Below are 23,167 nucleotides of genomic sequence, written 5' to 3' on the forward strand. Positions count from 1 at the left end.
ACTGAAATGCTCTTTCAGCAAATGATGGGTGAAATTTGATGAGAGCAATTAAAAAAGTCCCACTTAGCAGACCAGAAGTTGAGAATCTTATATTGACCACAATCCTATGTTGTTTCTTTGGAAAATTCTAAATGGTCTGAGAACCCCCAAGACTGGGAACCACTGGACTACACAAAGCCAACCTCACTAGGACCAGCCACGCCGAGTCCCGTGTGACACTCTGACTGCCAAGACCCCAGCCTGACTTTCCATTACAAAGGCTCTAGAAGTACATTTATAATACCAGTGTTTTGAATAGACTTTTTTTTTTTTTTTTTTTTTTTGCTGTACGTGGGCCTCTCACTGTTGTGGCCTCTCCCGTTGCGGAGCACAGGCTCCGGACGCACAGGCTCAGCGGCCATGGCTCACGGGCCCAGCCGCTCCGCGGCATGTGGGATCCTCCCGGACCGGGGCACGAACCCGTGTCCCCTGCATCGGCAGGTGGACTCTCAACCACTGCGCCACCAGGGAAGCCCCTGAATAGACTTTTAAAAAAGAAAAATCATTTGCTGCTTCATCTCCTTTTGGTAAATAAGGACTCCTGAACTGAGAAGGGAAAAAGTGATACTGCAGTGACCACACCAGCAACCCTTTCTCCAATACTATCTTGTTCAAAGGAAGTGAATTTTCTCCAGTCGATAGTGGTGGTGACCTCAAACACCAATGTTTGAAATATTTAAAATGATTTTCAACTATTATATATATACACATGCATAGGGTAAGCTTGCTATACGTGTGTCAAAACAGCAAGCAAAAAAACAAAGGCTGTAAAAGTTAATTGAAGTAATTCAACACAACTGTTGAATTAAATGTGTTGATACCGTATTTGAGTTTGTTTCAGCAGCTGTTCTCTATTTGGTTTCCGTCTTAATATACATCGTGTAATATTCAGGACAAGAAACTTTTCCAGTAATATTTGGGCCCGTCCTCATTACAAATCAATTATTTCAAGTGGCTTTTTAAAAAAAATAAATTTATTTATTTATTTATTTATTTTTGGCTGCGTTGGGTCTTTGTTGCTGCGCGCAGGCTTTCTCTAGTTGTGGCGAGTGGGGGCTACTCTTTGTTGTGGTGCGCGGGCTTCTCGTTGTGGTGGCTTCTCTTGTTGCGGAGCACAGGCTCTAGGCACGCGGGCTCAGTAGTTGTGGCTCGTGGGCTCTAGAGCGCAGGCTCTAGATGTAGTTGTGGTGCAAGGGCTTAGCTGCGCTGCAGCATGTGGGATCTTCCCGGACCACGGCTCGAACCCATGTCCCCTGCACTGGAAGGCGGAGTCTGAACCGCTGCACCGCCAGGGAAGCTCCCCACCATTTTTATAAAATAAAAATCCCCTTGGACCTGGCTGCTACCACCTTTACTTGGGCTTATCTACTGAGCTGCTCCTTGCTGACGTGGGTAGTTCCAAGCATGCCCAAACCAGTGGCAACACGGGGCAGCTTCAGGCCCAAACTGCCCTCAACGGCCTTTCACTCCAGACCTGCATTAGGGTGTGGAGGGCGGGGCAGCAGGGTTCCTTTCCCTTTACTTTGTAAGCTCCTCTTTCTGACTTTGGTGACAAAGTTTTCAAGACACTTAAAAAAAAAAAGTCTACTTATTTTTGGCTGCAACGGGTCTTAGTTGCCACACGCGGGATCTTTCACTGCGGCGTGTGGGTTCTGTAGTTGTGGCACGCGAGCTCAGTAGTTGTGGCACGCGGGCTTAGTTGCCCCGTGGCATGTGAGATCTTAGTTCCCCGAGCAGGGCTCGAACCTGAGTCCCCTGCGTTGGAAGGTGGATTCTTAACCACTGGACCACCAGGGATCTTCATTTACTTTTGAAACTAGAGACTTTCACAGGAAAAGGTGACTCTAATCAAAGTTAAGAAATACAAATTAAAAATTGTCACGTTGCCTCCTTCAGATGCAGTGGAAATGACTCAATAATTTCTACAACTCTGACGAAACTTAGATAGAAAATCTGAAGTACTGGTACAGACTCTTTTGCGAGTATGAAAACTGATTTAAAGATAACTTCCTAGACCACCGACTCAAAGTGCCACTTTATCCAAAATCATCTGCCTACTACTGCAAAAAAACAAAAAAACCCCAAAATTTCAACACTGCAAACCTGAACAAAACTAACATAATCACTAAATCACTTTTTATAATTTATCAGATAAAAGCTGACTTCCATGAAACAAACTGGTCAGGGAAGTAATGTGTCTCCCCGCACTCAGCAGGCACACCTCTCAGGAATGGGTAAGAGGGTCGGACGCCTGCGGGCAACTGTGCTTGGGGCTGTCTTGAGGAAACACGGGGATGCCACGCAGTGCCGTGCGCTGGTCACCTGGAAGCGTGTTTCGGTTTGCCTTTGGGTAAGACATTCTCTTAAGAGGATCTCTGTGCTCTCAGCCGAGGCGCAGCCACGGCAGGAGCCGGGACACGACTCCACGGCTGCCCTGAGTCACACTGCCCTGCGTTGCCATGACGAAGATGGTTTGGGAAGGTGACACCAGACAGGAGGGTTCTGCCGAGGCAGATGTGATCACAGGGCTTGTGCTCCTGTCCCTTAGTGGTTTACGACGCAGCCATCAGTCGGTGAAACAGAAACGCGAGTGCCTGAGCGCATCCCCGTGTTATACGCCACCCGTGCCTCAGGACACAAGGCAGCCCTTGGGGCAGAACTAGAAGCTCACGGATAAGAGCCCAACACTGCAGGCTCCACGGACTGCGCTTGGTCGAGATCAAGTTTCCTGCAGACGCCAGCGCAGTCTGCAGGGCTTCCACTCCAGTCTGCTGACAGCTTCGGGAGAGAAACACTGGATTACCTGTTAACGTGCAGATCGCAGGAAACAGGCCTTTTTCGCACATGAGTTTTCCCTTAACCGGTAGGTGTGTCATTTATACGCGAAGTGCCTGATGTAATACCTTCACCTCAAGGGCTGATGATGTATGCACAGGTCTGTAAAGGAAGAGACTGGAAACAAAGACTTGGCACAAGAAATCAGTCACACAGGAATTCTGTATCACTACAAATTTTATTCAGAAACCCATCTTTGTTTTTTTTGTTGTTTTTTTTAAAAAAACTCCCATTATGAACTGGCTCGGTCAACCAACGACGGACGACGCTTCCCAGCAGACACGCGGCAAGAACAGCACGGCTCAGAATCGCCCAGACCTCTCTCGGTCTCTCGACCGCCTCCTGTCGCGTTCCCGTCCCCCGCCGCCACCACCGCCGCCGCCGCGGCCACGGTCTCTAGACCGAGAGCGACGCTCCCGAGAGCGGGACCGCGACCTATGCCTGCAAGCAAGGACAGAAAAGGACACCGTGGCACCCACACCGCAGCACGCAACATACAGGACGGGGGGACTGACACGTCTGAACACTGCAGCTCATCGCGCCGATGAGGCCAACAAAGGAGAAAAATGCTGCCGATGAAGCCACAAGCTGGAGCTGTAAGATGTGCCCTCGTCTCAGACGGTAAGTGTCAGGGATAAAAAGGGGCACCTGAAGACTGAAGAGCTACGCCATCTTCTCTATCGTATCCTCCTGTGGCGCCAACTCAAACAGCTGGGGGAAACCCTAATCCAGAGTGAACGGGACATACACACCCCTCACTCCACATCTGACCCCAGTTTCAGGTCCCGTCCCAGCCAAGCCGCCGCCCTGACACGTACGCAGCTCAGCGACGGTGTCCGTCGGGCCTGCTGTGGGTGAGGGGAGGCCAGGGTTCTTTTTCTCCTACGCTTCTTTTTGTTGACAATGAAACAATCACCAGTAAGGTCTGCATTTCCAAATGTTTGTTTGACAGGAGAGGGATGAGAATCCCTCTGGGGTCAGAACTCAGTGATCTGAGTAGGAGAAGAGACCCGTCACACTGACACCTTGGCCTTTTCTCTGCTTGGTGACACGACCACCTGCACTTAAGCAACAGGACCAGACACGTAACGGTGCCCAACTGTCGGTGGTCCATAGGGTGGTGCCCCCGCCCCCAGCCAAAGAAACCTGCCCAAGCCAATAAAAACCAAGAAACCCCAATGGAAATAGGCAGCACATAAAGGAAGTCCAGATATCTGAGAACACCGTGTAAACAAACCTAATTTTAGTGGTCACCAGCTTAACGGTTCCCTCAGTTATTAAGGTTTGATCTCGACCTGACGAGGAAGCCGTGTGTGCGTGGAAAATGTCCTTCAAAGAGTGCATGTTATATTTTAAAATATGCACTACATTCTAAGCAGTGCCTTTTAAAGAGAAATGACACGAAGGCCAAGCTTTACTTGAAAACAGTATTTTGGTTGAGAAACAGTCACGGTTCACTCGAGTACTCACTTCTTACGGCGGCGCCCGTACAACTCCCGCCGCAGCTCCCGAGAGATGGGCTTCAGGTGCATGAAGTTGCAGAAGCCTCCCCGTGTGCACTCCCTGCGGGAGAACAGACGGGGTCATGTGGTGCGTGCCCCCCACCCGCCCAGGGCGCCCCTGGGGCCTGCACACACCTACCCCATCTCGTACTGGCGGCAGCAGGCTTCTCTGAAGTCGGTCACGGGGGAGAGCTCGGCGTGGATCGGCTGGCCATTAAACCAGCGGTTGTTCAGGTCAATCACGGCCTTTTCTGCATCTTCTTCACGGCGAAACTGAAAAGACAAGGCAAAAACGTTGCCGCCCACACCTCAATGACAAACGTCTTCAACTACTGACTCAACTATGCGTCACCCGCTCACAGGTAAAGTAATTCAGATGGGATAAAGTAATTCGGGTGGGATAATGTCGGACAGCAATTTAAGAACCAGCCCACCCTTTATTTACAATGAGTTAATTTTGCTACGGTCCAAGCTCATGCCATATATGTTGCCATGGTTTTCAAATTCAACTGGTTAAAAGAACACGTCATGATTTATGCAGGCAATGAAAGCTTTTTATTTAAAAAAAGGGGTGGGGGGGAGAAGAAACCAAACATATAAACCAGCTTCTTCTCCCCAGTCCAACAGCCGCTAACCAACAGCTGAAGACACCCGCCGACCGGGGCCCTCCCTGCGCCTTCCCGGCACCCGCAGGCCGGCCACCGGACCCAAGCCGCAGCCAACGAGGGCCGGTCAGCGCATCGAATTCATGGACAGGGCCGAGCACGTGGAACTTCGAGGCTAGCGGCTAAGGGCACTAACCCTTCCTCAGCCTCACCTGCCGTCTCACTCCTACCTTGACATACACGTTCCCAACAAGGTGGTCTCCGAGGTTGTCGCAGACGTTCATCTCCTCCACCTCCCCGTACTTCTCCTCCATTTCTGTGAAAACCTCCTGAAGGGAGGACAGTGGTTTGAGGATCACAACAGAAATAAAAGAGTAACTGAACATAACTCACGTTTAGGCATTTTTATTAATGGAGAAAAGTCCTAATTCCATATACAGAGGGTGAACAACAGGTCAGTGGGTTTCAGTCAACAGCTCACCTCAAAAAATTCGTCATAGTGTTCCTGCATCTCGACATCGCTCACAGCACCTGTGAACAACAGAAATCTTGCTGGTTAGAGCAGGGAACCGTGACCGAGACAGCTCTGTGCTTAAACTCAAACTGCTACATAACACACACCAGATTATCTAGAGAGAAAACGAGAGCTGCGTTCTACTGGAGACTGAAGACACTGCGTTACACAGCCACTTGTGAAAATTTTAAAGTGTGGTGAGATTTTTAAATGCCCCTTATGACCATCTCAATTCTGGCTATTAAAATGTTAAAATCACAACAAGTTTTAATCAGCATCAAAGGGCCAACATTTTCAGAAAGTGTGAGGAAAAGGTTGACTCTCAAATTAAGAAACTTTTAAGTGAAAATTTTCTTCCTTTTTAGATTTGAGATACAGGCCAAGTAATCACACTGATTTTTTTCCTTTCCTTTATTAGGTTAAAATGAAAGCTGAAATCAGGGTAAATGATTAAAAGCTGATGTTCCTGACTAGTTTCTTTTACCAATTAGCAGCCACACAAAATGTCATTAAAGTTCTTTCTGATGCGATTAAAACCCAAATGACCGAAAATAAAGACTCAGTAGGATAATTACCAAATTCAATTACAGTATTTTGAACGCCCTCTTTCACATAAAGGGAAAGTTACAATGCTTCGCTGAAGAAAGCATTATTTTCTATTTCAAACTATTTTCATCAAGTTTATTCTTCATAATTCACATGCACTAAGTGAAATCAAGTCAGTTCTGTGGATAGATTTTGCAAATTTACATTCTATCCTCATCATCCTCCTACCAAATCTTACCATCAAACTCTAACGTTCTCTGAACCTAAATCTGAGAAAACACAAAGCTGGTGTGTCAGTAAACTGACGTTCCAAACAGCCAGACCGGGGAGTGGCTTCGAGGCTGGGACAGCCTGTCTTTAATTGTCACCTTCCACAGGCCACCTCCTGGACTGGCGGCCCCCTCTGGGCACCCGCCAAGGGCGCTGGGCTGTGGCCATGGGCTCTATCCACACTGCGCTGCCTGCGAGTCCCGAGCTCGCTGGAAAACTTTTTACCTCAAGGATAAGAACTAACTTCAGTTTTTGATCCTGACAATGATTTAAGTTCACTTTCTTGCCACTGGAGTTGGGCGGGGGGGTGTCCCTGCATTTTAGTTATTTTTGAATTTCTAGGAATCCAGCTTGCATCAGAACACAGAACTTACTGAATGCATTAGGCAACAATGGCTACTCGACAGCTCGTGTCGATTTAAAAGCTATCGTGAACGTACCTTCTTCCCTGACCAGAAATCAAGTTCTAAACAACAGAAAAGCTAGTCAAGTGAAACCCATTCCAAGGGCAGATTTTAATGTTTACAATTTCCTTCTCCACATTAGAAAAAATGAGAAGACAGAAAATATTTACACACTCAAAAAGTTTTAGCAATACTGAGAATCAAATTTTGGTGGCTGTTAAAATACTGGCTATATTCTTAGAATTCCTATTCTGTTACCATATAACAGAATATCGTATTTTAAAATTTATGTAAAGTTCATATTTTAAAATGCTCGATGGTGGGCAGATCTCATCTCCTATACTCTGGTTAAAATTTCTGAGTCAATCAAAATGACCTAAAAGGCAGAGATGAGTGATTAAAAAACTGTTCAATTAAGAAAGTATTTACACGACTCAATATATTTTAAATAAGTACCCAGTTTTCTTACAGAAACGCTCTTCAACTGGGGTTCATTTTTGAGCTTAATCAGAGCAGAGATAGCTTATTTTTCTACAGATAAAAGGGTACGTTAAAAAGAGCCAGTAATTTTAGGAAACTGATGAACCTAGCTAAATTGTAGAATCAGAATTGTGTTTAATTTGTACAATCTGGACCCCAGAATTGTAGTCTTTAGTACAGCTAAACTTTTATTTTGTAGCATATGCAAAGCAAGAGTCCTGTGAATCGCAAATATAGACACAGAGAACTACTCCAACATTCTTCTGTCAATAAAGCATACGCATCCCCGAAAAAACAAGCAGGGCAAAGAGTGATTAACTGTCATAACTCAGTCATCTACTTCTCATTCATTTCTACCCCAGGGTAGGGCTGTTACAAAATTATTTAATCAGTCCATAGAGAAACAGTTTCTTCCACCCATTGATCTTATTTCTTTAAGTAACAGAAAACCAGGTATTTTAAATCAAGGGCTACCAAGTAAATCCTGCTACCATCAGATTCAGGGAAAGAAATTAATTCTCTACCAGGTCAGCATTAGCGTCGAAAAACATTTAGGGTCTCGGCAGGAAAAATGTCCCAGTCCCTCCCCTGCAGACACAGGCACCGTGCGCGCACACACACGGAACTGGAAGGCCGCCCAGTCTGGGGCCAGCGTGAGGAGGTGGTGGCTGCTGGGACCATTTCACCCACTGTAGGGCACCCTATAAGCTGAGGGGCTCCGGGCCAAGGGTGTGTCTGATCCAGGTTTGTGGCTATCCAAAGGCACCTCGTGGTATTATGCTGTGCTCTAGTCTTTACAGCTTCAGAACAAACTGGTGAATGAGAAGCATCTACCCTTGGTCTGGACCCCTTGATTTTAACACGAGTCCAGGATGTTCGTTTCAGCTTATCCTCAGATGACTAAATTCACTCTACGGTTCAACAGCTGTAAAACTTAAACTGTAGTTTAACTTTCCAGAGATAGCAGTATTTCTCCTGTTCCCCAAAAGATACCCCTCAGTAAATACCACATCCATAACTCAAATTCAGCATCTCCCATGACCTGAAGAAACCAGTGATGTCTACTGAATGCCCGGTCTAGAGCTATTCCCTACCAAGGATCCTTTATTTCCCCAATGTAATAAACTAACTCCTGAAGTCGGAAATACCTACATAAAGTATCTGATGAAGACAGGAGTCCACACAGGACTGGTGTTGCACTCGGGGTCAGTGCAACTTGGAGGACCCTACTTGGGAAACATTCTCAGAACAGTGCTCTCACAGTTAAAAGCATGATCTCCAAAATGGAGTTTAAGGGGGAAAAAGTCTAATAAGAAATAAAATCTGAAAAACAATTTCAGAACAATTTTTTTTAAGTCAGAGAAACTTTCCCTGTCAGCGGGAAGAGCGTGCACACACACCCCCCCGGATGACGGCCAAGGGGCCGGAAGGGAGAGCAGCAGCGCCATGCTCTTGTCAAGGGCACCCTCTCCAGTCACTTTTTCCTTCCTAAGTAAGTGGGCACGAGTTCCAATCTCAAACAGAGCTTTCCATGGGGTCAGTGGGACACAAGCTCTCGACACCTCTAGTGAAAGGTGGTCCTTGACACTACAGCGGCAGACCAGATGGAGTTGACGCTGAGCTCTGACACGCAAGCCCAGGGAACCAGGGAAGGAACTTGTATGAACTTACAGCGCAAACCGTCAGCAGACTGGGAAGAGTTTTGAGGGTTACGGTAAATGTTCAAGAGGGCAATGGTCTGAAATACAAAACGCAACAACTTTATATCATGGAAAATTAAATGTAAACACTTAACCGGTTTCCTGTGGCGATCACTTCAGTCAAGACCCAGTGCTGAAAAAAGAGCAAGTTATTTCCTTTCGAAGCAGAGGTGTTCTCTCTTAGTTGGTGGCTGTCGTGGAGCGCCCTGACACTGCGATGCAACAGAGATCCCATGACATGTTCATATTGTATTTCTGTCACAGACTGTAAAAATTCTCCCTTTCGAAGCTCCAATCCAGTTAAGAATGCAAACAACTCGGCAGGCTACTACCAAAACATTCCTGTTACAGGAAACTTTTAATGAACAATGAGAAAGGGTGCGTGTATAAACTGATTAGAGAAATACAATAATTACGTATCATGAAATCTCTACTTCCTAGAGGAAAAAGTATAATGGTGAAATAAAACCCACACTTATTGGGCAACTTACCTTATGAAATCCTAAATATTCCTAAGGTTTTTGATTTCACAGAAAGAACTTAATAATTGCCAGGGGTTCAGTCACTGTGAAGACCAATGACTGGCTGGTGACGTCTGGGTGTCACAGGGCCGGACCCCTCTCGTTAACAAACGTCCACGGTGGGAAGAGGTCCGGCCAGTGACCTCCCGGCCAGCCTGCTGAACGCAGCCAAGTATCAAGTTCTTGCTGTGTGCGCCAAGGACCTCCGGCACCGTGTCCTGTTTGCAACAGCTCTATGTCAGCAGCTCAGAAGCCAACATTATTTGTCTCAATTAAGAGTGGGCTCTTTAACACCATTGTTTTAAAAAAATTTCTCCAACTGTGGGACTTACAGTGTGAGCCGTCAGCCGTCTGTGCACTGTTTTGGGGATTACGATAGATGTTTTGAATCAAGATGGTCTGCGGGGAAAAAAAAATAAAAAGGGGAATTCTACTGGCTGCTGTGCATATATTAGACAATTGCAAAGAGACAACTTGTTTGCAAATGGCTCAACGCCTGCTGTTTGTTTCCTGCAAGTCAGACACTTGTCTTCTGAAGAGTACACCCAAACCATCATATTATGAAAACAGAGTTTGAGCGGTGACTTAGGTCAAGTGACTTAGGTCAAGTCAGCCAGCAACCAAGAAGAAATTGTAATTGTTACTTTGAGTAGTCCCATGTCACTGAAGTGTTTTAAGACACGGTAAATAATAGAACGCTAACATTTCCTCATACTTCAAGCTAGCAGACACTATGATGTCGAAAAAGTCACATTATAATCATATTCCCCATATGAAAAAAATTTTTTTAAACCAAATGCATAAGCCAAGTATATGCAGTCCATCAAGCTCTCTTGATCTCGTAGGAAACAGGCGCACCCAATGGGCTTCCTAACTCTCATGGACACCTAGCGTATTTACATTTTCTTGGTGGGATCTCTGTTTACATAATACAATAGCTTAAAACATTTGCTCTTTTCCAATCCTTCTTTTAAGGGAAAAAATCCTTTTAGCCCTTGTGCTTTAAGCTGGATGAGGCAGACGTGAAACCTTACATTGTACCGTTCTTCTCAAACTCAAGTTGTCTGAAAAAACAAACCATGTTTAAGTTAGTAGGCTAGCATTACATGAATCTTAATGTCCACATCACTGTAAGAAGCTTAAAAAGAAACCCACACTGAATTATGCTAGATTTACAAGCTGAACCAATAAACCACATGATTTAAGAAAATAAATATTCAGTCTCAACGTGTATCCAGAGCAGTTTTGTAAGTGGTTTCACAGAACCGGCCGCCTCCGCTTCTAGCTGCGGGGTCAAGGGGAATGGTCGTGCGGGTCCCTCAGCCGCAGGTCTGCTCTGGGAAACCCACCTGGGAGCATGCCCGCCAGCCACACAGCACAGCTGTCACCACACAGACCCACCCCCAGGGCCTGGCCTCTCTGCAAGCCACTGATACCGCCCCAAGTCAACCACTTCAGGACTCCGACGTTCCCAAAGCCAACCGCACTTGGTTTTTAACTGGAATCACCAGTGTGTGGCAGCTCTGATGGAAAGCTATACTGAGCCCAGTGATCCAACAGGAAATTCATTTTAGCTCTCACTCAGGTCATCTGGCAGTGGCTGTTTAATAATAAAAGAAACTTCACTTAAAGGGAGTAATTCAGTTCCATTAAAATCACAGGTGGTCAGGATTACCTAAAGCCAACCAAACGAATCAAAACAAGATGTTCAAGTGAACACATACACCTGACCCCACCAAACTCTAACGGAATCACGGCCACTGGCCTAGTGAGGGAGATTTCGTTCATAAACGGAAGCACTTAAAAAAAAATTTCAACAAACAGAAAACGTAAAGCGAATCCTCCAATATTCTGAATTTCAAAAGAGACATGTTCAAAGCTATTAAATTAGAAAATACTGTCTCCTTCTTACAACAGCTGGCTGACCTTCCTAAACACTTATACACAGTGGTTCTGAGGCTGCACATTCAGGCTTCACGGGCGGCTTGCAGGAGCTCAAGAGCCCTCAGTCTGGAAAGACTGAAGGATAGATTCTTTTCAAATCCAAACATTCAGGTAAACACGGACAGAAGCTTTCTCTTCCTCCCAGAGGTGCTTTCTCCCTTTAATTCACTGGATCTGTTGCAGGGTGTAAACCCTTGCCTTTTCTTCAATTAGCCAAAAATAAACTATCAAAAATCACCATTTTTGACCAATCTGAACTCACAACATAGCCAAGCCCAAGGTAACAGGCATCTCTCAATTAACTGAACAGACTGGCCACGAATAACTGAAAGTAAATGCCTGTCTTCTAATGTTAACTTTCATTGTTCATGTTTCTAATGACATGATACAACTTGCTGTGTCCTTGGCTGGGGTCTCAGAGGGGACACACCCAGGGGTATTGGAGAGCCCCTGCGTGCACAGTGTGACGGCTCTGCTGACAGTCACACCAGCGTCTCCTCTAAGGGGGCTCCATCCACCTCTACTGCCTGGAGAGCAACAAGCGGAAAGCCAGCTCTGCAGCTACCAGCGCCTGGAGCAGAGGCGAGGGCAGCGCAGGCCCGGCTGCCCCTCCCGGCCCACGCCTGTTAGAGGCAGGGAGGGTGGTCAGGCAGTGAAAACCAGTCACAACCCGTAAGGTTTTCTAATGATAAAAACGGAATGGTGCTCTCAGACCTTCCGCCAGGGGTGGTGCTCTCAGACCTTCCGCCAGGGGTGGTTCACCTGCCTCATTCTCATTTAAACAAACACATTTATGAACACAAATGGAAAATAAAACTATAGAAAAAACCCTCCTGCTTATTAACACATGGAAATTAACTGCCTCTGGAAAGTACATTAAGTTTTGATCATTTACATGAAAACGGAAAAAAAAAAAGGAAAAACAAACAAACCTGGCTAAAGGTCGGTTTATTGTGCAACCGAGAGCATCTGTCTCCATGACGACATGCTCCAATTTTGAAATAAAATGAACAGTTGACTCTGTAAGGGAAAATAAGAACTGATTATTTTGCTGGGAAGACAACAAATAGATGGAAACACGTCATCAACATGATAAATGCTATCAAACTACGTTTCTTTTACTTCACAAAAACATAGGCACATTGTTTTTACTGGTAATAGGTACCTTCCCATATTTTAGAACTACTCAGCTTCAATTTGCCCCTCTAAAAACATGGTACTCTTTCAATGAAGAACACTCTAATTCTAACCTGGTTCCTCTGCATTGGAATCCCCTCCACTTTCAACTACAGTTGACCCTTGAACAACACGGGCTCGAACTATGCAGGTCCACTTATATTCAGGTTTTTTAGTCATTAAATCCTATGGTACTGCACGACCCATGGTTGGATGAATCGTAGGATTCGGAACAGCAGACATGGGCTGACTAGAAGTTAAACTCAGACTGGATTATTGACTGTGCAGAGGGTCAGCACCCCAACCTCCACGTGGTTCAAAGGTCCACTGTACTTCTCTATCGTTTCCTCTTAAACTGTATGTTAAGTTAATCTAAAACTGTATTTAACTTAAAACCTATCTGTTCTTTAGTCTTCCACGATGAAATTCTCTCTTGAGGACATCAACACGGTGTAGCGAGGGGTCAAGATCCTGAGTCGGCTACTAGCTGCCTGGACTTGGGCCAGTAGCCAGCCCCTGTCCAGGTCTCAGGAGCCATCTGTAAACTGAGGAAAATGCCAACATGGCACTGTTCCGAGCACCAGAATCAGATGCACCATCTGTGTGCTCATTACACGTAGTCGTTATTATCTAAATAATCACAAAGTCCAGGTTCCCTCACCCAAGACACCAGACCAATAGGAAATTTCCAAAAAGAGGTCTGGTTTCCAAAAGAAATTTCCAAAAAGAGGTCCTCCTGGTTTCAATACACTGAAAACAAGCTATTGGGGAACGCCCCCCCCCCCCCCCCCGCAGGAACTACACAAGGCCACCTTCTGTCCCCATATCACAAAGCCCTCCCTTAAAAAGCTCCAATACTTGGGCCATCCGGATAAAATCAAAACCAGCACTCCAGCCAGCGTGAGAGCAATGCAAGGTGGCTTAGCATAACCCATCCATGATGAATTATGCACTCTTACTAGGGGGCCCCATTCAAACTCAGACTCGCAGAGGTGGGAAAGTTACCCTGTAGATTCAAGTATTCAGCAAGGGCCACCCAGAGCTAAGGTCAAAGGGCCTCAGTGAAATCTGACGGACCATTAAGGTCAACTAGCCATTGATTTATTATCGGATGGCAATACAAGTGGAAACGTCTAAATGTACCAGGAGAGGAAAATGATTACTACATGTATTTGCAAACTTATAGGTCTTGCTTCAGATTATTTCACTTGAGTATATAACATTACATCTTCAGGAAGTCACTTGAAAATAAAGAGCTTATTTTAAGAAGATCCCAGAATAGACAAAACCCATCTCAACAATTAATACCCAACTATTCCATATAACTAAAACAACCCTTGGTCCTGTACTTCCAGAGATGACTCTCTTTTCACGATGCCCAGTTAATTACTGAATTTAGTCTATCAGTCAAAACTTTTCTAGTGTGCTCATTAAACTACTGAAATAAAATGAAAAGACGTAAAACACGTGATTTACTATCACAGAGAAGATATCAGAAAGGCTAATCTATGCTTAGATTTAGAAACTGTCCATAACCTCACATGTGTAATTAGCTAGATATTTTTAATTGGTACAGACCTACATTTTACTTCCAGCTTAAATTGAAAAAAAAAAGAAAATTAAAAGGTTAGCGGGAATCATCATCTTCATTTTTTAGGAGTCGAGATGTTTCCTGGAAACTAAAACCCCGCAAGTCTCCCTGAAATGAGAAACCTAGATTAAATACTCGTTTCCTGAATTATAGCCATGATTTTTACAATACAGCACCAACAGACTGAAATGTGGTTATTTATAGAAGGAATATAAAAAACATTGAAATGAACCTCTGAAGTAGAGTGAAGACACCACCTTATGCAGCTTTTTACCAGAACAATGGAAAAACACTGCATGGGACATAAGTCATGGCGCACACTAACATAAGCTCAAGAGTGAAATTAACACTGCACGCTCTTCAGCAAACTCCGAGGAGCCTCTTTTTCCAGCAGAGCTGGCCAATCCATTCAAGATCATGTTCCCCAAGCTGCCGCCTCTGGAGCCACAGCCTTCGGGGCACACACCTCTTCCATAGCACTTAATACATTTTAATGTGTTTTACTTTAGTTATCCTTTACACAATAAGTACCCCCTCACTCCTTGAGTTCCTTGAGAACAAGATCCAAGTTTTACCCATCTTTGAGTCCCCAGAGACTGGCCTTGAGTTGACACTCAATTAATGTTTCTGGAGTGAGTATGACTGATGCTTTTGTCTTGTGAGTTTTGCTAGGAAAAAATATAACCCCCTCTTCCAAACAACACAGGAAATTCTAGAATGTGTAAAAGAAGACATTTTACAAGATAGACTGCATCCTGGAAAACAGAAACAATTTAAAGTGTTTGATCAAGTGGTATTGAAACATTATCTATAGCACCCTTAGGAGTTTATCATTAAAAAACATATTCACGTAAGCCCTGTACAGCCCTAAAGAATCCCAAGATGTTAACCATTTATTCAAAGACTAGATTAAGCTTAATCTTTGGGTTTTCAAATAAGAATTATCCTCCAAAATGTCTGGAAACATTTCCTTTAGTCTAAATTTCAGTGAATAAACTGGAAATTAATACGTGGCAAAATCAAAATTATATGTTTTACTTTTAATCTAACAATTGGTTACGAAAGATATACAACCTAATAAAAAAAAACACCCATCTTACTATTATATTGGAATTACATCTTAAAGTATTTTAAAATTAGATTATGTCTTTTACGGTTAGTTAAACCCGTAATCTCCAAAATACTTTTTCATATCAAATGTCCTTATGATCAGCCCGATCACCGCTTAACTCACACAAGAGGCTCGTGAAGCGGATAAAACCCTAACAGTTAGGACCCTAAGTTATCTAACGATTTAACGCGGGCGAAGCTTGTACTACCGCTTGCCCGACTCGACATTAAAAGATGAAAGTTGGGGGAATCGTTAATGTTGACAACTTCAGCACAACTCGAGGCGGCTTCCGCGTGCCGGGGTCGCGGGGGCCAGGGTCGCCTGTAGGTGGGCCGCCGAGGAGCCCCCGGCGGGAGAGGCCGCGCCGCCTGAGCGGAAGCCCGCCACCCGCCCGGCCCATCGCCCGCCCGCCCGGGCGCACGAGGCGGCGGCGCGCGACTCCCGAGGCCGGAAGAGCCGCCCGCCCCTCCCCCCGCCGGCCCGCCGGGCCTCCCGCCGCCTCCCGGGCCCCGCCGCCGAGCCTCGCCGCACACCGCCCGCCCCCCTGGCCCGGGACCCCGGCGGCCGGCTCTCACTTACTTGTCTTTCTCGGTGCCGAAGATGGAGGCCAAATACTCCGCCATTTCCCACCCGCCGCCGCGGCCGCCGACAGTGGTGCGGACGCCGACGACCCCTCCCGACGCCCGCGGGAGACGTCACCCGGACGCGACGACTCTCGGCCCACCCCGACGGCCTGGAGGCGCTGCCCAATCGGAAGAGACGCTGCCTGCGCGTGGGCGGGGCTTGGCGCGCGCGAGGCACCGCCCTCGCGGCCCGGGAGCCCGCGCGCCGCCCGCCTGAGTCCCTCCCGGCGCCCCCTCCTGGCGCTCCCCGCGCTCTCCGGCGGCGCTCCCTGCGATCTCCGGCCACTCTCCCGCGCTCCTCGCGCCACTGCCGAGGCCCTAAGACCCCCGCCGGCGTCCCCCGGTGCCCAGAGAAGCCGAGCGCGCAAACGGCGGTCAAGGAGGAGGAGGCGGCGGACAGCTTCTCCACGCTGTCCCTGGGGCTGGGCCCGGGGCGCGCCTGTCCCGCGCGGGCGGGTTCCGTGGGTTCTCAGCGGGACAGGCGCCCTCTCCCCGCACTTTCCCTTTGGGACCCCCACCGTCTTTGGAACCCTTCCTCCGGGAAGATCCCTCCTCGAGCACCACTCGTAGGCGGGGAGCAAAATCTGGGTGCCCAGCCGTCCCCGGTCCGGGAGGTGCGCCGCCTGGGCCCGGTCCCGGGAAAGCCCGGCGGGTTCGGAGAGCCTCCGATACCCAGAAGGCCGGCCGCACGTAAACCCTAAAGACCGCGGAAGAGCTGGAGCGCAGGGGCCGCCGCGGGAAGGGGGCCGGTCGGGAGCCGAGCAGAGGTTACAGACCTACGGGGACGCCAGGTCCTTCCCCCAGCGCTACCGACCTCCGGTTTTCTTAGTTTATTCCGGTTTTTGGAGGACCCTCCTTTCTATCCATGTTTCCTCCTCCTTGCCTTTTTTCATGTAACCGTCCATCCTTGAGGAGGCTTCATAGGATACGTGGTCAAGGTCCTGACTGCTTTTGTAGCTGCGCAGAGCTCCACTGTGTGGTCAACCCGTCCCCTGTTGATGGGCCCATGGGTTGATCCAGTCTCGTCTCCATTAGCAGTCCTGCAACAAGTGGCCTCCTGCAGGCATCTTTTTGTATTTGGGGCAAATGCACACCTGGTGTGTTTGCCAACCAAGCTCTGCAGTCTTGGGTGTTCATAACTAAACAGGAGAATGCAACAAAGTTTTATCCTGGGGGGAGGCCTATACAAAAGTGAGTTATCCTGGCAGAAATGGTTAATATTTTGGCCGTCACTAGTGTGTTAAAATTTGCTATAGAACACATTTGAGAATGGGTTGCGGGTGAAGGGTAAAAATAGATAATCAGGTCCTTGTGTAGCTCTCACAGCAGATCTGAGGCCTCTTGGTTTCCTTTGGACACAGTCTGAGAACCACTTTTTTGGTTGGTGAGTGTCATAGCCGGGGCTATGATCCTATCTGTGCTCTTGGGGAGGGGGAAACTTCCCCTCCACCCCTCTTGGAGTCTTGTGGCTGGACTGATAGTACAGTTGGCACAAGACAGATTAACAGGTGAAAAAGAAACTAATTCTAATTCATGTGCATGGAGGCCCCATAGAAATGGGACCTAAGAAGTGGCCAAAGCAGGAAACTTTTATACTTTTTAGACAAAGAAACAATACATTTGTGAGGACTCGACAGGACAAAGAAACTTAGGTTTGGGGTGCCAGTTAAAGAATGAGGTTTGTGCTTCTCAGCCCCCAGTTCCCCATCTTTGGGGATAAGGGTGTCCTGCCTCTAGATGCAGGGGATGCTCCTTTCACAGAAAAGATTTATGTCCTTTCAGGGAGACAGAAAAGAGGGTCAGAGTGTCCCTTTGCATTGGCCGTTTCTTAAGTACTTTAATTCAAAATAATCAATATGTCATTAAGGCACATTTTGAGATGGCCTGTCCTGGGCCCCAACGGTCCTCACGTGGGGGAAGGGAGAGCGCTCTGGGATCCTTTTATAGGGGCATTAATTCCATATGTGAGAGCTCTTCCCTCATGGCCTGACTGTGATCCGAAGGCCCTCACCCCATTGGAGGTTAGAATTTAAATGTGTTGAGGGGGGAGATGTAAGTCTTTATAGCACTTGGTTATGAACTTCTCTGGGCTCAGAGTTTCCACTTGTGAATGGGATCAGCAATGCTTGCCTTGGAGGGACCACTTCGTAGGTGCTCATTCTAGGTAAGCAAAGTGTGCCAACCCAAAATGTGTCCCTTTGGCATGAGGATTAATTTAGGCTGATTGTTTTTAAGAAAAAAGACTCAAAGTGTTTCTTTTTACCACCCCCCCCTTAGCTGCCTAAAGAATTTAGATAAAGGGCCTGTTCCTGGAATAGGGCCGTCGCCACAGATGTCTACAAAGAACATGGCCCAATGTGGTGGGAAAACCTAGAGGTCAGAGTCCACTCTGTGTCCCACTGTCTCTGCAAGGCCCACGAACATTTGCTTACCACACATCTGCTTTTCCATCTCTGTGAATTGCCTTCCACCCCTTTGAAGTCCCGAACCACTACCCTCAACGTGCTCTTTTGTCTTCAGCTGAAAATGGTGTTTAAAGTGAGGGCTTCAGCCATTTTGGTGAGATACTCATTTTTCCAGTGCCTCTCCCATGTATACATGTTATTAAACTTTTGTTTGATGTTCTCCTATTAATCTGTCTCAGGTCAATTTAATTCTTAGAGCAGCTGGAAAACCCTAGAAGGGTAGAGGGTAAGGTCTTCCTACCCGGAAGGAATAGCAGCTTTCACCACTGAACTGTGCTCTGTTTGCAGACAGCTCTCCTTGTTGGACTGGGAGCTCTTTGAAGACGCTGGTTCTGTCTTTTCCTTGATTCCCCGGTAGAACAGACCTACAGTCCCTTATCTGCAATTCCAAAATGCAGAAAGCTCTGGACACTGAGAAGTTTTTTTTCCCATAAGTTTGGTGCCAAGATTCACCTCGCTGCAAAGCTGACCTGACCTGACTGTAGCACTCCAGTGCTCCCAGGGGTGCAGGCGCCTCTATCCGTTGCTGATGTGTGTGTTTTAAATTTTAAAGTTTATTTTTCCTTTTGTGACTTCGTGTTCAGTCATACTATTCATGCCTGAAAAAAGAGTTAAAGATACCCCACTGCTTGCTGGGGACACAGATAACACTGTCCTTGGTGATATCAGGAAGCCAGTGATGTTGGGACCCACCATGACATATGACTTTGGAAATCAAAGGGTGGGCAGTTGAAGTTCTGCAGGATTGGTGATGACCAAGACCCAGTGAGACGTGGAAACCACTGCATGGGGGGCCAGGGATGCTGACAGAAGTGGATGGTGGGGTTGGCAGTGAGGACGCCAGCGTATGCCAAATGGCATTTGCTGCTCACGAAACAGCTTGGATAGCACGGGAAGAACTGATTTGTAAAGGTGAGCATGAATATTCAGAAGCTTGGCTGTAGAGATTTAGGCAGTGATGTAAAACAATCTGAATGTCTGATAGAAAAACTTCTCTTCAGGAACCATCTGAAAATCATAGTGGTGGATTTGCTAAGATTGCTTCGGGTTAAAACCTCAGTCTGCACTAGGCTTCAGAGCTGAGGAAACAGCTGGGTCCTGTAGTGCATTTCTAGAAAGGCATTAGAATGGTTGAGGAGGGTGCAGGCAGGGTTGCAGGATGAAAAGCACAGGCCGACTCAGGATGAAGCTGGCTGTGATTGGAAAAAGGCCCAGGTGGCGGGCGAATGCATCCCTGTGTGTGCCCTCTTATGCAGACGAACGTGTACTGGTAACCCAAGAAGTGTTTTCTGCCTGGCTTGATGATCCCTTTCAATCAGCAGCATGAATTCACTGAGAGAACCCCAGACTGGGAGAAAACGGGTATTTTATTATTCCTGCACACGGTGCCTTCCTGAATGTTTTTCGAAAAGGAAGATTTCTGACATTCATTTTCCCCCGATTTGTGACAGGAGTTTTACACCCCATGAAGAGTGAATGTAAAAACTCTTTTTTTTTTGCGGTACGCGGGCCTCTCACTGCTGTGGCCTCTCCCATTGCGGAGCACAGGCTCCGGACGCGCAGGCTCAGCGGCCATGGCTCACGGGCCCAGCCGCTCCGCGGCACGTGGGATCTTCCCGGACCGGGGCACGAACCCGTGTCCCCTACATCGGCAGGCGGGCTCTCAACCACTGCGCCACCGGGGAAGCCCCATAAAAACTTTTTTTTTGAGGTGCAGTGGGGGGTGGGTAAGTGAATGCTTCCTGCAGTTGACGTAAACCAGGGCTTAAGTCAGGGGAAAGGGACATGGAAGAGATGCTGGGCATGGGAATGGAGCAGGTCTCCTGCCTCCCTTGAGGGATGGAGACGCCTGTGGACTGCGTTAAATACAGATGAGGACGAGGCGGGGCGCTGTGCATGCTGGGGAGGCCCCCGGGGACTGTGAGGTCATGACGTGTGACCTGCCCATCACTGGCTTCGAGGACATTTATCAGTAAGCAGGCAGTCACGGAGCCCAAGAGATGGCTTAGTTCTCAGCTGGTGACGCGCAGAGACGTGCCGAGAGGCACCATGTTTCTGGGGCTGCGTCGTGGCTTGAGATGACAATTCTCCAATGCCTGCCTCCAGGCTGCGCAGCGCTGCTGGGCCTCCTCGCGGGGTTGGGGCAGCCAGGCCTGGAGGTGACTCACTGCACAGGCACGTCTGGGCACTGAGCTTCGCTTGAACTGGCATAAGCTTGAAGCTTTAGAACATTTTCCTTGAGAGTAAGAAGTACTAGAGAATTTATTGTCTGTAGTTATCTCAGCATCTCACGAGCCACTTTATTGCTATATAAGTCAGCCGGAAGCAAGGTGTAATACTGTTTATGGGGTATTTATCCCACTTAGTGGGACAGATTTGGCTGCAGAAGCGTTAGTGTATTTCATGCTGGCGGTCCTGCCCCAGGCCCTGATGGAGGTTATACAATATATTGTATGTCCTTTTCTTCTTATTATTTTGGCCCTGAATGCTTTGAACTCCGAAGCCCAGCTGGCCCCGGAAGACTCAGGCCTGGAGCTCGGCAAAAGCATCCCCGGAAATATTTGTGAGCGAATGAAGCCTAGTGAGGGGGGATCACTGTGGGGTGTGACAGACACTCTGAGGGAAGGAGCCGTGGCCCAGGCCAGCCCCTGGGGAGGAGGGGGTAGGGGCACAGGGAATAAGCCAGTTCAGCCAGTCTCTGTACTTGACCGACGCTCTTGTGAACAGAAGATGCCGAAGTAAAGGCCTTGATGGGACTTACCGTGTCTATCAGACTCTGTGTCCCTGAGGGCAGTGCCGGGGTCAGAGTGTCAGGTAAAACACAGGACGCCCAAATATCCGGAAAAAAGACGAAAACTCGAATTCAAAATGATGCATGCACCCCAATGTTCATAGCAGCACTATTTATAATAGCCAAGACATGGAAGCATCCTAAGTGTCTAACATTCAGTTAGTTTAAGAAGATGCGGTATGTGTGTGTGTGTGTGTGTGTGTGTGTATATAAAAAAATAGAATATTACTCAGCCGTAAAAAAAGAATGAAATACTGTCATTTGCAGCAACATAGATGGACCTAGAGATTGTCATACTAAGTGAAATAAGTCAGACAGGGAAAGACAAATATCATATGATACCACTTATAGACAGAATCTAAAAAATAGTACAAATGAACTTATTTACAAAAGAGAAACAGACTCACAGACATAGAAAACAAACTTATGGTTACCAAAGGGGAAAGGGAAGGGAGGGATAAATTAGGAGCTTGGGATGAACAGATATAAACGATGTAAAATAGATAATAAGGGTTTACTGGATAGCGCAGGCAACTATATTCAGTGTCTTGTAATAACCTCTAGTGTCAAAGAATCTGAGAAAAAATATAACTGAATCACTTTGCTGTACACCTGAAGCTATTACAACATTGTAAATCAACTGTACTTCAGTTAAAAACAAACACAGGATGCCCAGCTAAATCTGAATTTCAGATAAAGGATGAATAATGTTTTAGTATAAGTATGTCCCAAACGTTGCATGGGATCTATACTAACAAACTATCTCATTTATCTGAGCTTTGTCCTGCACTTTTAGGTACTAAATCTGGCACCCTCGCGAGGGCCTCAGTCACCTTTGCAGACGGCCCCCTAGCTCAGGGCTGCCTCGAGATGCACGCGGTGGACATGGGGGGAATGGCTGACTGTAGGGGCAGACTTCGCCGGCGCGTGGGCTTGTGTCAGCTCGCCGTCTGTTCCCTCTCAGCTTCAGATCCTCCCTTCTTTGCCTGCTCTGGGCTTTGCAAATGGTTCTGCTTTGGGGCCAGAGCTGTGAGGAGCCTCGTCAGTACAGAAGCGCGGAGGGACACCGGAGGGAGGGTTTCTCTTGCTGTTCCAGTGTTCAGGCCCTGCAGTGCACAGTGGCCAGCACCTCCCCTGGCCCTTCTCCCAGGGTTTCTGCACTGGAGTGACCTGGCAAGGCAGGTCCCAAGAGCAGCCTCTCCTGTATCCCCGGGGGTGGCTTGGTAGAGAGCTCTGGGGCACGGCACCCCCTGGCATCCCAGCGGACGAGCCTCCAGCGACCCCGCTGGTGAGGTCCCCCATGACTTCTCCACCAGCCAGCGAGCTCCGTGCCTGCCCCACGCTGCCGGCCGCACCGGGCCACGCCGCGCCTGCTCCAGCACGGCCTGGGGTGGGGTCTCCCTTGGGTGCCCCATGTCAGCCTGAGGGCTGCTCCCTGCGTCTTGCTCTTCCTGTACTCTTCAGTGTTCTCTGTACCTGTTGCTGCCAATTCTCTGTTACTCCAATGCCCTTTTCATAATTCTTTGTAATAAACTTTCCGTTTCAAATCACCCTGTGATTTCTGTCTCCTGACTGGACCCTGCCGGCCAGGTGTGAAGCATCTTCAGACTTCTGTTTCCACTCTAACCTAGGCTGCCTCTCTGTTTCAGGAGGGGACTCTGTTTTGATTGCTGGCATGATTCTTTCTGATGGGAATAGGGCTGCCAGCACCCAATGCCACCCAAAGGCCTCCCCAGGGCTCCTTAGGCCACTGTCTACCTCCTGAGAAGTGGTGTTCATGTGACAGCCTCGCTACCACTGACCAGCCCCCTGGCTGAAGGAAAACGGGGGAGCCAGGTCTCCTGGGTTTCGGGCGGGAAGCTGGGCCAGCCTGGGGCTGGCGGTAAAGAGATGCAGAGAACGTGATGCGAGATTTTTTCCCCGGGAGGCGGGCTTGGGAACTTTGGGTTACTGGGATGGGAGCCCACAGACACACGGTGTCCCTTCCAGCACATCAGAGGAGGCAGCTCCTATGCAGACTCCAGTGGTTCAGGATCGTGGGGCCCACAGT

At 47.7% G+C, this 23,167-nt stretch overlaps 1 protein-coding gene across 3 annotated transcripts; it reads right to left on the minus strand.

The window, feature by feature from the left end:
• Window positions 1-2,969: 2,969 nt before the first annotated feature.
• On the minus strand, window positions 2,970-15,954 carry U2AF1 (U2 small nuclear RNA auxiliary factor 1). Of its 3 annotated transcripts, none has more exons than XM_079921649.1 (8): window positions 15,818-15,954; window positions 12,293-12,380; window positions 8,867-8,933; window positions 5,463-5,512; window positions 5,212-5,310; window positions 4,516-4,649; window positions 4,345-4,437; window positions 2,970-3,315 (listed from the first exon to the last, which is right to left on the minus strand). In XM_079921649.1, the coding sequence occupies exons 1-8, from the start codon at window positions 15,859-15,861 to the stop codon at window positions 3,177-3,179; spliced, it is 714 nt and encodes a 237-aa protein (XP_079777775.1). In that variant the 5' UTR covers window positions 15,862-15,954; the 3' UTR covers window positions 2,970-3,176. The 3 variants fall into 3 exon arrangements, with proteins under 3 accessions (XP_079777775.1, XP_079777776.1, XP_079777777.1); XM_079921650.1 differs by lacking the exon at window positions 8,867-8,933 and adding an exon at window positions 9,749-9,815; XM_079921651.1 differs by lacking the exons at window positions 12,293-12,380; window positions 15,818-15,954 and adding an exon at window positions 9,749-9,775.
• Between the last annotated feature and the right edge of the window lie 7,213 nt (window positions 15,955-23,167).

This window comes from Stenella coeruleoalba (genome assembly GCF_951394435.1).
Source record: "Stenella coeruleoalba genome assembly, chromosome: 5".
Classification (NCBI taxonomy): Eukaryota; Metazoa; Chordata; class Mammalia; order Artiodactyla; family Delphinidae; genus Stenella; species Stenella coeruleoalba.